The 13,247-nt window shown below is 31.4% G+C and overlaps 1 protein-coding gene across 1 annotated transcript in view; it reads left to right on the top strand.

Annotated features, from left to right (window-relative positions):
* Positions 1-10,650, top strand: part of drd2l (dopamine receptor D2 like) — a 23,852-nt gene extending 13,202 nt beyond the window's left edge. Inside the window, exons 5-8 of the mRNA XM_051131673.1 lie at positions 3,182-3,387; positions 6,030-6,113; positions 6,189-6,525; positions 9,938-10,650. Of these exons, the coding sequence (XP_050987630.1) occupies positions 3,182-3,387; positions 6,030-6,113; positions 6,189-6,525; positions 9,938-10,134 (824 nt within the window). The 3' untranslated portion in view covers positions 10,135-10,650. The remainder of the gene's footprint in view (positions 1-3,181; positions 3,388-6,029; positions 6,114-6,188; positions 6,526-9,937) is intronic.
* Positions 10,651-13,247: the final 2,597 nt, after the last annotated feature.

Below are 13,247 nucleotides of genomic sequence, written 5' to 3'. Positions count from 1 at the left end.
CCATCCGAAGGGACGTGGCTGGATTCCTGCAGTCGTAATGAGGTTTCCCTCCGTGCATAATTATCACGTTAGCACTCGGGGCGATAAAGCTCTCAAGATCAGCTCTCATATACGGTTACGTGTAAGGATGTGGGAATTAGAGCAAATCACAGCATCCCTCCAAAGATCACATCCTCCAGGCGATCCCAAAACGCATCTGTTTAGCTCAGCGGGAATCATTACGGATGGATCGGAGAACAGGAAAGGTCATTATTGCTGGAGATGTTGTTTCTCATTTTGTGTAAATGTGGGTTTGTGCTTCAGCTCGTTTCATTGGTGTTTATGAGAAACATCTGCCGTCTCACTATATGAACACATGAAGTTCATCTCCAGAGCTGCTCTAAAACTCCCTTTATGAGCTTTTCACTCTTTAATTGGGGAAAAACTATTGTCAGATACACAGAAACGAAAAGATGTTCACTACAACCTGCCAAAATTAAAATTTTGGGGTTAATTTGAAGAATCATGACAAAAATATGTTACTATTGTATAGTAAAATGTGCTTCTTAAAGTAATAATAATAATAATAATAATAATAATAGTATTAATAATATGATTTTAAAGTTTATTTAAAAACCTTCCATATTTTCTTCCATATATTTTGTTCATTTTCATTTGATTGCATTTTACATCTTTATTTGATTGTCACTGTTTTTGATAATAAATTTGTTTTAAATAATGATTCCAGAAAAAGTAAAACAGACAATGCAGAATTTCTGAAGAAAAAAAATATTATTGGATTTTTATAATAAAAAACTAATTTCATATTTGTTTATATATATATATATATATATACATATATATATATATATATATATATACGATTGTATAAGATTAATAATTTAAATTAATTTGACATGCTTTTTGGTAACTAATATTTCTTCAAAATCCAGAAAAAAAAAAAATATATATATATATATATATATATGTATAATTTTAATTAACTAGACATGCTTTAGACATGATAATTAATATTTCGACACAGTCAAGAAAAATTAAAATTCATGAACATTCTTTTTTTCATATGACCTTAATTTTTGGTTAAAATGTAAATAAACTGTTGTCATACTGTGTACATTTCATGATTTCAATTAAACAGACGTAGGCTTTTTGATAACTAATATTTCTACACTTTCCAGAAATATTAAAATATAGGATATTTATTTCTATTTTCATAGAACTTAAAACTCTAATTTTTGGTTAACATTTTAATAAATTGTCATCAAATTGTATAAGTTTCATGATTTCAATTAATTAGATTTGCTTTTTAATCACTAATATTTCTACATAATCAAGAAAAATTAAAATTTAGGGGAAAAAAATAATTAATAGGACCTTAAACTGTAATTTTTGTTTAAAATGTAAATAAGTTGTTGTCAAATTATATAAGTTTCATGATTTTAATTAAATAGACATGCTTTTTGATAACTAATATTTCTACACAATCCAGAAAAGTTTAAATTAGGATATTTCTTTTATAGAACCTAAAACTAATTTTTGGTTACAAATAAATAAATTAAATAGGTAGACAGACAGATAGATAGATAGATAGTTTTCAAATTGTGTAAGTTTCATGATTTCAATTAAGTAGACATGCTTTTTAATAACTAATATTTCTACAAAATTCAGAAAAAATAACATTTTATGTTTGGTTTTTTTTTCATAGGACCTAAAACCTGTATTTTTTGGTAACAGTTTTTAATAAATTGTTGTGAAATTGTATAAGTTTCATGATTTTAATTAACTAAACATGCGTTTTGCTAACTGATATTTCTACAAAATCCAGAAAATTTTAAATTTAGGGGGAAAAAAATATTTTCTTTGTAATTTTTCGTTACAATTTTAATAAACTGTCAAATTGTATACGTTTCATAAGTTTCATGATTTTAAGTAATTAGACATGCTATTTGATCATTAAAATTTCCATTTAGTTTCCATTAAAAAAAAAACCCAACAGAAACAAACAAAAACATTTAAAAGGGGCAAAAATTATATGGAAAACTGATTTTAAAACTTACTTTTGTTGCATTGGTGTTTGTGAGAAACAACTGAGATATTAAAGAGATCTTAGTTGTGGTTTTTCTTTCCTACAGAAAATCTCCTCTGATTTCTCTTTCAACCGTTTGCAGGTCTTTTAATTAAAAATTAAAAAATGCCGTACCCTCCAGCTCAGCTGTTTGAGGAAATAAAGTGTAACTTAACTTGTTGGCCTCCGTCAGTTGAGTTTAGTTATTGTTAACGTCGTGTTGCGATTGCAGTATTGAGACGTCGCCACTTATAATCCACGTTTGTCTCTTTATATAATGTTTGCTCGTGTCTCCGAGCGCTCGCATTCATCAGCGTGTTGAAGAGTCTGTTCTTCCAGAAGACAACAGCATGATCCGACACATTCCTGCCTGAATTTCAATAAGACCCTCTTCAGCTCGAGTGATCCGCACGTTTGCGTTCTGAGACCTTCAGCGATTGTCCCAGCACATGGATGAGGCTCTGAAACGATAACAAACACAAAGAATACGCAGCGTATATCCAATCATCACATTTCTGTTGTCAGCGTCTTGAAATGACGTTTGCAAAAAAACGTTGAGTCAAGGTTTAGAAGTTTCCTTAACATTTCTAAAGTTGTTATTCACTCAGAATGAACATTCTGTCTTATTTACTTAGCTTCATGTCTTTTCTAAATGCGCTTGACTTTCTTTACACCATTATAGGAATAATTCGCTCAAAATTAAAATGTGCTGAAAATTCCCTCACGTTCAGACCATCCAAGGTATAGATGAGCTTGTTTGTTCATCAGATTTGGAAAAATGTGTCATCCCCTGTCTCATCAATGGATCCTCTGCTGTGAATGGGTGCCGTCAGAATGAGAGTCTAAACAGCTGATGGATTTATTTCTTTTGTCTTCTTAAGATGTGAACTGTTGGACTGGAGTGGTGTGGATTATTTGTGGATTATTGTGATGTTTTTATCAGCTGTTTGAACTCTCATTCTGACGGCACCCATTCACTGCAGAGGATCCGTTGATGAGACAGTATTGAAATGACACATTTCTACAAATCTGATTAATCCGAGGATGAACATTTTTCAGCACAGCATTTTCATTTTTGTGTGAACTTTGATTCATGTTCTCTTTCTGTCATATCAGCCAGTCAGGAAGGGCGAGACTGCAGTTTTGCCGACCCTGCTTTCGTCGTCTACTCCTCTGTCGCTTCCTTTTACGTGCCCTTCATAGTGACGCTGCTGGTGTATGCGCAGATCTGCGTGGTGCTGCGCAGACGGGGCAGACGCACCGCACCTTCACGCAGACACGGCCTCCATCCGGAGCCCGGAGATGGACAGAGATCCCGCAAGGTTTGCTGGGAAAGAAGTTAATGCTTTTATTAATCAAGGACGCATTATATTAATCAAAAGTGATCTGATTGGAATGTAGTTACAATGTTTGCTAATCATGTTTCAAGCACAATTGGCATGTAGTTACCATGTTGCTAGTATGATTAGCATGTTTGCTAAGATGATTAGCATGTAGTTAGCATGTTTATAGCATGATTAGCATGTTGTTAGCATGATTAGCATGTAGTTGGCATGTTGCTAGCATGTTTCTAGCATGAGTAGAATGTTGCTAACGTGATTAGCGTTTAGTTAGCATGTTGTTAATCATGTTTCTAGCATGACTAGCATGTACTAATGTAATTATCATAAAGTTAGCATGTTGTTAACACGTTCCTAGCATGATTTGCAAAGTGTGTTGATAGCATAATTAACAAGTTACTAGCATGTTGTTACCATGATTAGCAAGTTACTAGCATGATTAGCATGTTACTAAAGTGTTGATAGCATAATTAACAAGTTACTAGCATGTTGTTACCATGATTAGCAAGTTACTAGCATGATTAGCATGTTACTAGTGTGTTGATAGCATAATTAACAAGTTCCTAGCATGTTACTAGCATGATTGGCAAGTTATTAGCATGATTCTAGCAGGATTATGTGTTACTCGCATGTTGTTAGCATGAATAACATGTTACTAGCATGTCTCTAGCATGATTAGCATGTCGATAGCATGTTTCTAACATGCTTAGCAAGTTACTAGCATGATTAGGATGTTACTAGTGCGTTGATAGCATAATTAACAAATTACTAGCATGTTGCTAACATGATTAGCAAGTTACTAGCATGATTAGCATGTTACTAGTGTGTTGACAGCATAATTAACAAGTTACTAGCATGTAGCTAGCAATATTAGCAAGTTACTGGCATGTTGCTAGCATGGTTGGCAAGTTATTAGCATGATTTTGGCAGGATTGTGTGTTACTAGCATGTTGTTAACATGAATAGCATGTCTCTACCATGATTAGCATGTTGCTAGCATGATTCTAGCATGCTTAGCAAGTTGCTAGCATGTTGTTATCATGATTAGCAAATTACTAGCATGTTGCTAGCATGATTAGCCTGTTACTGGCATGATTCTAACATGATTAACATGTCATTAGCATGTTAGCATGCTTAGCAAGTTACTAGCATGTTGCTAGCATGATTCTAGCATGCTTAGCAAGTTACTAGCATGTTGTTATCATGATTAGCAAATTACTAGCATGTTGCTAGCATGATTAGCTTGTTACTGGCATGATTCTAGCATGATTAACGTGTAATTAGCATGTTAGCATGCTTAGCAAGTTACTAGCATGTTGCTAGCATAATTCTAGCATGCTTAGCAAGTTACTAGCATGTTGTTATCATGATTAGCAAATTACTAGCATGTTGCTAGCATGATTAGCCTGTTACTGGCATGATTCTAGCATGATTAACATGTCATTAGCATGTTAGCATGTTAGCATGCTTAGTAAGTTACTAGCATGTTGCTAGCATGATTCTAGCATGCTTAGCAAGTTACTAGCATGTTGTTATCATGATTAGCAAATTACTAGCATGTTGCTAGCCTGATTAGCTTGTTACTGGCATGATTCTAGCATGATTAACGTGTAATTAGCATGTTAGCATGCTTAGCAAGTTACTAGCATGTTGCTAGCATGATTCTAGCATGCTTAGCAAGTTACTAGCATGTTGTTATCATGATTAGCAAATTACTAGCATGTTGCTAGCATGATTAGCCTGTTACTGGCATGATTCTAGCATGATTAACATGTCATTAGCATGTTAGCATGTTAGCATGCTTAGTAAGTTACTAGCATGTTGCTAGCATGATTCTAGCATGCTTAGCAAGTTACTAGCATGTTGTTATCATGATTAGCAAATTACTAGCATGTTGCTAGCCTGATTAGCTTGTTACTGGCATGATTCTAGCATGATTAACGTGTAATTAGCATGTTAGCATGCTTAGCAAGTTACTAGCATGTTGCTAGCATGATTCTAGCATGCTTAGCAAGTTACTAGCATGTTGTTATCATGATTAGCAAATTACTAGCATGTTGCTAGCATGATTAGCCTGTTACTGGCATGATTCTAGCATGATTAACATGTCATTAGCATGTTAGCATGCTTAGCAAGTTACTAGCATGTTGCTAGCATGATTCTAGCATGCTTAGCAAGTTACTAGCATGTTGTTATCATGATAAGCAAATTACTAGCATGTTGCTAGCATGATTAGCTTGTTACTGGCATGATTCTAGCATGATTAACATGTCATTAGCATGTTAGCATGCTTAGCAAGTTACTAGCATGTTGTTATCATGATTAGCAAATTACTAGCATGTTGCTAGCATGATTAACTTGTTACTGGCATGATTCTAGCATGATTAGCATGTTAGCATGATTAACAAGATTAGCAATTTACTAGCATGTTGCTAGCATTATTAGCAAGTTATTAATTTTTTCTAGCATTATTGTGTTACTAGCTTGTTGCTAGCAGGATTAACAAGTTACTAGCATGATTCTAACACAATTAGCATGTTGTTAGCATAATTAACAAGTTAATTAACAAGTTAATGATTAGCACATTGTTTCAGTTTTTAATGGTTTCTGTCTTTGTGTGTCAGAATAAATGCACTCATCCTGAAGATGTGAAGTTGTGCACTTTAATAGTGAAGCCTCCTCCAGCTGCTCCACAACGCAAGAAAGTGGTAAAACACTGCAGAACCTCTGATCTTCAGTCCTGAGTGTGAATCAGCAGTGAATCGGTGTGTTTTCTGTGACAGACGCTGGTGAAGGAGGCCGTGGTTCATCCTCTGGACGTGGAGCCCGTGTGTTTTCTGAGTCAGGACAGAGAGCAGCAGCAGCAGCAGCAGCAGTCGTCCGGACGCCCTAAAATCTCCCTGTCGGTGTCCGTGGCTCCCAGTCCCGTGCGGCCCTGCTCCGCGCTCTCGGCCCCCGGTCTGCACAGGACCGCGCCGCAGGAGAACGCGCACGGACGCCACGGGTGGAGGGACAGAAACGCAGACAGAGAGAAAGGAGCGGCGGCCAAGGAGAGAGCGAGAGGAAGACTGTCGCAGCAGAAGGAGAGGAAGGCCACGCAGATGCTGGCCATCGTTTTAGGTGAGATTTTGTTAATGAAGGTTACAGCTGATCAAGGTTACAGTTAATCAAAATTTACACTTTAATTTAATAAATATGCAGCATGCACACACTGTGCAGTTCAAGGTGAATGTAAATCCTGGTTACCATTAACTACAATAAAACCAGAAAAACACGTTCATTACTCTGAATAATATAAACATTAGCTGAAATAAATTAAAATATTTCAGCTATTTGCCAAAGCAAAATTCCCATTTTTGTTTAGTTAAATTTGATTTACTAAAATAACTAAAAATGAAAAGTGTTTTGAAATAATAGTAAATAAAAGCTATATAAACATATTTAAAAAAAAAAAAAAGCATGAAAATAACAAAAACAAAAAAAATTAAAACGAAAAATTTGAGAAAAAATACAAAATATTAATTTGAATACAAATTAAAAAAATGAACAAAAAAATAATAATTAAAAAGTCAGGATTGCGATACATTTTCTGAGGTTCTCACAATTCCTAGTGTATATATCGCAGTTCTTCCATTTATTTATTTATTTATTTATTTTATTCAGATTTTCTAAATCACACTTCTGAGTGAAAAATTGTTTTAAATTAAATTCTTTTATATCTTACGTTTCTTTTCTTTCAGTTATTTATTTATTTTATTAAGATTTTTTTCTTTCAAATTTTCTAAATCACATTTCTGAGTGAAAATTGTTTAAATTAAATCCTTTTATATTTTACTTAATGAAAACTATATAAACACTTAAAAAAATACATCTTAAAAATAAAAAAAAACATATATATATATATATAGACAACAGATTTACTAAAACTTTATCTAATATAAAAATGAAAAATCTAAGCAAAAATATTAATTAAAATAAAAATGCAAAATGGGGTGCAGAAATTGAAAAACTAGCCTTTAAAAACTGTGTGAAAGAATAGCCTGAAACCACATCACAACAAATGTGGACCAAAATTATATCTGAATCAGTGATATTTTAGTATTATATATTACATATTTTAAATAAGCTTTTTTTTATGTTGTCATTTTTATTTTATTTTATTTTTTTTAAATATAATATTGTAACATTTTTAGTTTTAGTTAACTTTGTTTTTATTCATTTTTTTTTTTTTTTTTTTTTTTTAGTGGTAATTTTAGTACTTATGTATTTCATTAAGCTTAAGTTTTTCCGTCAAATATTTTGTTTTATTTCAGCTTTTTTCAGTTCACTTCTGATCTGATTCAACTTTCAAATTCAGGACATTCTCATTAAAACATCTCATCTTGGCACAGAAATCTGGCGTGCATTTCACTCAGACCAAAGCTTTTTTTCTGCTGGCAGCAGCGTTTGTGACTTCATTTGGAGTCGAGCAGCATTTCCTGCACGCGCTGCTGCACATGAGAGCTGCTCTACAACATTATTTTATGTCTCTTTGTTCTTTCAGCCTTGATATTTAAGCAGCAGCACGTGTGACATTAATATTAATTATTCAACAGATGGTTCAGGTCCTCTCATTTGATTGGACGAGCAGCGTTCAAAGACTGCTGATATTCAGGATTTCTTCAACAGCGCCTCATCAAATACACATTTAATATTCATAATTCAGAGACGCAATTAGACAATTTGACGAACCACGGCACAAACTCGCATTATTATTCATAGGCACCTCTTCACACTGTAAAAAATGATATTTTGAAATTGCTCATAAAACTAAGATTATTGTAGCATTTTACAAGGAAATAATATTCAGTCTTTCTGCTTTAAAATTTCATGCTTAATTCAACATGTTACTTGCCTTTTGTGTGTGTGTGTGTGTGTTTTGAATGATCGAAAATTATTGTATTATAGATTATTTATTTAGCAAAGTGATTTACAGAGGCAGAAGTTGTCAACGTTGTTTTCATTTGATTTTCATTCTCAGTTCTCTGAACTGAGAAAAATTGCATTTTAGAGTTGCAATTTCTTTCTCTGTTTATATTACTATATAACTTCGATATAAACTCAGAAATGCAAAATATAAACTCGCAATTCTGACTTTCTTTTTTAGTAGTTTTAGTAGTACTTTTTTCCTCTAAATTCTGAGTTTACATCTTACAATTCTTTTATTTCTGGCAAAAATAAATAAATAAATAAAATATTATTCAGTTTTTTTAGTAGAAAAACTCAAAAGTATTTCATTTATTTAACTATTTTTAATATTTCATTATTTTTTTGTGTGTATATATATATAAATAATTTTTTAAAAAATATTTCTCTGTTAAAATTGTTTCAAAGTGAATTCTTAGTTTATATCTCACAATAATGGCAAAAATAAATAAATAAATAATTAAAAAAATAAAATACTAATCAGTTTTTTAGGAGAAAAACTGAATAGTATTTTATTTATTTAAATATTTTTTATATAGATATTTTTTTGTATGTGTATATATATTATTATTATTATTATTTTTTTAATGTTTCTCTGTGAAAATTGTTTCAAAGTGAATTCTAAGTTTACATCTCACAATTATTTCATTTCTTGCAAAAATAAATAAACAAATAAATAAAATACTATTCAGTTTTTCTGGGAGAAAATAAAAATGTATTTACTTTTTTATTTACATTTTTTTAAATTTCATTTATTTACATAAATTTATGTATTTTATTATTAATATTTTTGTGTGTATATATATATATTAAAATTGTAACATTTTATTTTATTTATTTTTAATAATATTTCTCAGTGTACATTTTTTCAAAGTGAATTCTGAGTTTACATCTCAATTCTTTTATTTCTGGCAAAAAAAAAAAAAAATACTATTCAGTTTTTTTGTAGAAAACTTATAGTATTTAATGTATTAATATATTTTATTTTATATATATTATATTATTTATTTTCTGTGTGTGTGTGTTTGTTTTATTTTTATTTTATTTTTTATTTACTTATTTCTAATAATATTTCTCAGTGAAAACTGTTTCAAAGTAAATCCTACAAACACATTTACATACTTAAAGCAGACACTTTTAGCCAAAGCAACAAAGATTTAGTAAGTAAAAAAGTAACTTTTTTCATCTCTCTCTAAACTTAGAAAATCACAATTAAAAGTTAAAGTATAAAAGGTATAGTCAGGTATAAACTCACAAATGTCCTAGTTTATATTTCGCAATTTATATCTCAGTTTTTTTTCTAACAATTCCAGTTTTATTTTTCAGACTTTTTTTCCTGCCACAAAAATAAATGCTATTCAGGTTTTCTCCTTCAAAATATGACGTTCTTTGTACAATTTTAATTTAATTATATCAATTTTTTTTATAATTAAATTGCAGAGTGAAAATAGTTTCAAAGTAAATTCTGCAAACACATTTCCATGTATTTATTCAGCGAACACATTTATCCAGAGATGCAGAGGTGGTTGTTAAAGTTGTCTCTCTATGATGGTTGTGTTTTGGACAGGCGTCTTCATCATCTGCTGGCTTCCTTTCTTCCTGACGCACGTGTTGAAGGCTCACTGCGGCAGCTGCTGCATCTCTCCGTCGCTCTACAGCGCGGTCACGTGGCTGGGTTACCTCAACAGCGCCGTCAACCCCGTCATCTACACCACCTTCAACATCGAGTTCCGCAAGGCCTTCATTAAAATCCTGCACTGCTGACAGACAGACGGGGATTTGCTCAACACAAGCTTGAGACGTTTGTAAAGATAACGCCGCTTGAGAGCTGACGGCAAAGATAAGACGAGACGTTTGAAAAGCCTTTGTTTGTGGAACTGATCGTCTGAAACCGTTGCGATCGGCAGAAGTTTATTCGTTTTTTTACAGTACTGTGACATTAATGTGTTTTTAAAAGAGTAGCTCGTCTAGAAATGAACATTTTGCCATCATTTGCTGCCCTTATGATCAAACCCCTATGATTTTAGTTCTTCTGTAAAAAACAGTGGTTTTTAATCAAACACCATCATAAATATATGGACATTCTGAGCTTTTTATCAAAATTCTGAGTTTACAAATTTGGATTCTATTTGTCTACGCACGCAATTCTGCATTTGTGTCTCGTGATTCTGTGTTTATATCTTGTTGCAGTTCTGCATTTTTCTCACAATTCTAGATTTGTTTTTGCAAAATTCTGATTTTATATCTCACAATTCTGACTTTGTCTTGCAATTTTTTTTATTTATGTCTTGCAATTATGTATTTGTCTTTCAATTTTAATTTTATATCTCACATTTCTGCATTTCTCTTGCAATTCTGACTTTATTTCTTGCAATTCTGCATTTGCGTTTTTCTTGCAAATGTAAATTTTTAAGTTAATATGAATAGTATTTTTTTGAGAGAGAGACTGTAAAGAGGAAAAAAAATCTGAATGGCAAGATAAATACAAAATTGCAAGATATAATTCCAATATTGTGAGATATGAACACAGCATCGCAAAAAAAGCAAAATTGCGAGAAAAATGCAGAATTGCAATACAAGATATTATTTCTTGCAATTCTGCATTTACGTTTTTCTTGCAAATGTAAATTTTTAAGTTGAATATGAATAGTATTTTTTTGAGAGAGAGACTGTAAAGAGGAAAAAAAGTCAGAACTGCAAGATAAATCAGAATTGTGAGATATGAACAGAATTGAAAAATCTAAATGCTGAATTGCAAAAAATAAAGTCAGAATTGCAAAAAAAAAAAACATGCAGAATTGCATTGCAAGATATAAACACAATTCTGCATTTCTCTTGCAATTCAGGAAAAAAGTCAGAATTACAAGATAAATGCGGAATTGCAAGATATAAATCATAATTGTGAGATACGAACACATAATTGCAAAAAAAAAAAACAAAGTTGCGAGAACAATGCAGAATTGCAATGCAAGATATAAACGTTTCTGCATTTCTCTTGCAATTCTGCATTTCGATTTTACAATTTTTACGTTGATATGTTGCATTGCAATTTATCATTTTATTTATTTTATAATAAATTCTGATTTATATACTGTTTTCCTCTTTACAGTCTCGCAATTCTTTTATTTTCAGCAAAAAAAATACTATTCAGGTTGTTCTACTTAAAATCACATGTGTTGCTGTTTCTTTGTAATTAATTAATTTTAATTTATTTATTTTTTAACATGTTTCTGAGTGAAAATTGTTTCAAAGTGAATCCTACAAACACCTTTACATGCACCTCACAGCTTTAGACTTTATATCTTGCAATTATGCATCTCTCTCGCAATTCTGACTATTTCTTGCAATTTCATGTTTATATCTTGCTTTGCAGTTCTGCATTTTTCCTGCAATTTTATTATTATTTTTTTTTTTTTTTGCAATTCTTTATTTATATCAGGCAATACAAATTTTTTTCCTCTGGTTTCTGAGTTTGCAGTCGCACTTAATCTACTTAAAAAATTCACGTTTAATTCAGTGTGCTTCTATTTCTTTTTAATTGTATATTTTTTACATTTTATTTAGTTTAATTATTTTTTTAAACATATTTCTGAGTGAAAATTGTTTCAAAGTGAATCCTACGAACACATTTACATGCATTTTTCTTTTGTGCAGTTCTGAGCTCGTCTCATAATTCTGTGTTTATCACACAATTCTGTGTTGTCAAAATTGTGAGATAAAAAGTTGCAATTACCTTTTTTATTTATTTTTTTCAATATATAACTTCAGTAGGCTTTACAAATAAGATACATAGACTGTTTTATGATGAATGAGAGGTGTTTTTGTGCTTTTTGGAGTTTGGCTGTATAAACCACTGTTTATTTTCATTGTAACAAACACAGAAGCTTAAACATTCTCCTAAACATCTCCATTTGCTTTTCACAGAAGAATGAAAGTCATGCAGGGTTTGAACAGCATGAGGACGAGTAAATGATGGCAGGATGATCCTTTATGGATGGACTCTGCCATTAAATCATGTTTTTATCCTCGGAGCAGGTCAGTCATGCTGAAAATGAACATTTTGTCATAAAATGTGCAGTTTAAAGCTGCAGCTCACAGAGTGAAGCTCTCGTTCTGTGGATTTCACATATCAGTTTGTTTTTAAACTCCAAGCAGTTTAATCATCTTTGAATAGTTAAACGTGTTTTGCACTGAATAATTCAGTAGGGAATCTCTAGTGCTGATATAAGATATACTGATGCTCACCGACTTCAGAGCAAATAAACACTCCAGATGCATTTTGCTGAAGCTCTGAATCTGTACTGTATGCTGTAAATAACACCATGTACATATAAAAATACAGTGCTGAGATTTTTGTTCACTACAACATGACTTTAGATATTTCAAATATTTAAAAACCTTCCAATTACAGATGTGTCGTCTCCTAAAGGGCTCGTTTGATGAAGCATTAAATCAGTTTTGGCAAAAAATAAGATACCTTAGAAGGCAGCATGATCATGTCACCTACATAGACAGCTCACTAGATCCGAACTGAGCCAGAAGGTAGGAAATGTGTCATGAAAAACTAAATTATGAGTGTACATTTCAAAATTGTGGACAAAAATAGTATAAAAACACATTTATTTTAGTTCAGCAACATTTCTCATTTTCATTTAGTTTAACTCAATGTTCTAACATAACTAAAACTGAAATAAAATGAATAAAAGCTTAAAAATTATAGTATATTATATAATTATAGTTTTGATGATACTATATAATATATGTATCAGTGGTATTTTAGGTTTTGCTAATATTTTTTTCATTGTTTGTCCTTTTTTTTTTTTTTTTTACATCTGTGTATGTTTTTTTTTTTATTTTTTTTTTTATTTTGATATTTT

Source organism: Labeo rohita, chromosome 16 (assembly GCF_022985175.1).
Source record: "Labeo rohita strain BAU-BD-2019 chromosome 16, IGBB_LRoh.1.0, whole genome shotgun sequence".
NCBI classification, from domain to species: Eukaryota; Metazoa; Chordata; class Actinopteri; order Cypriniformes; family Cyprinidae; genus Labeo; species Labeo rohita.
This window is presented reverse-complemented; position numbering and strand designations above follow the sequence as displayed.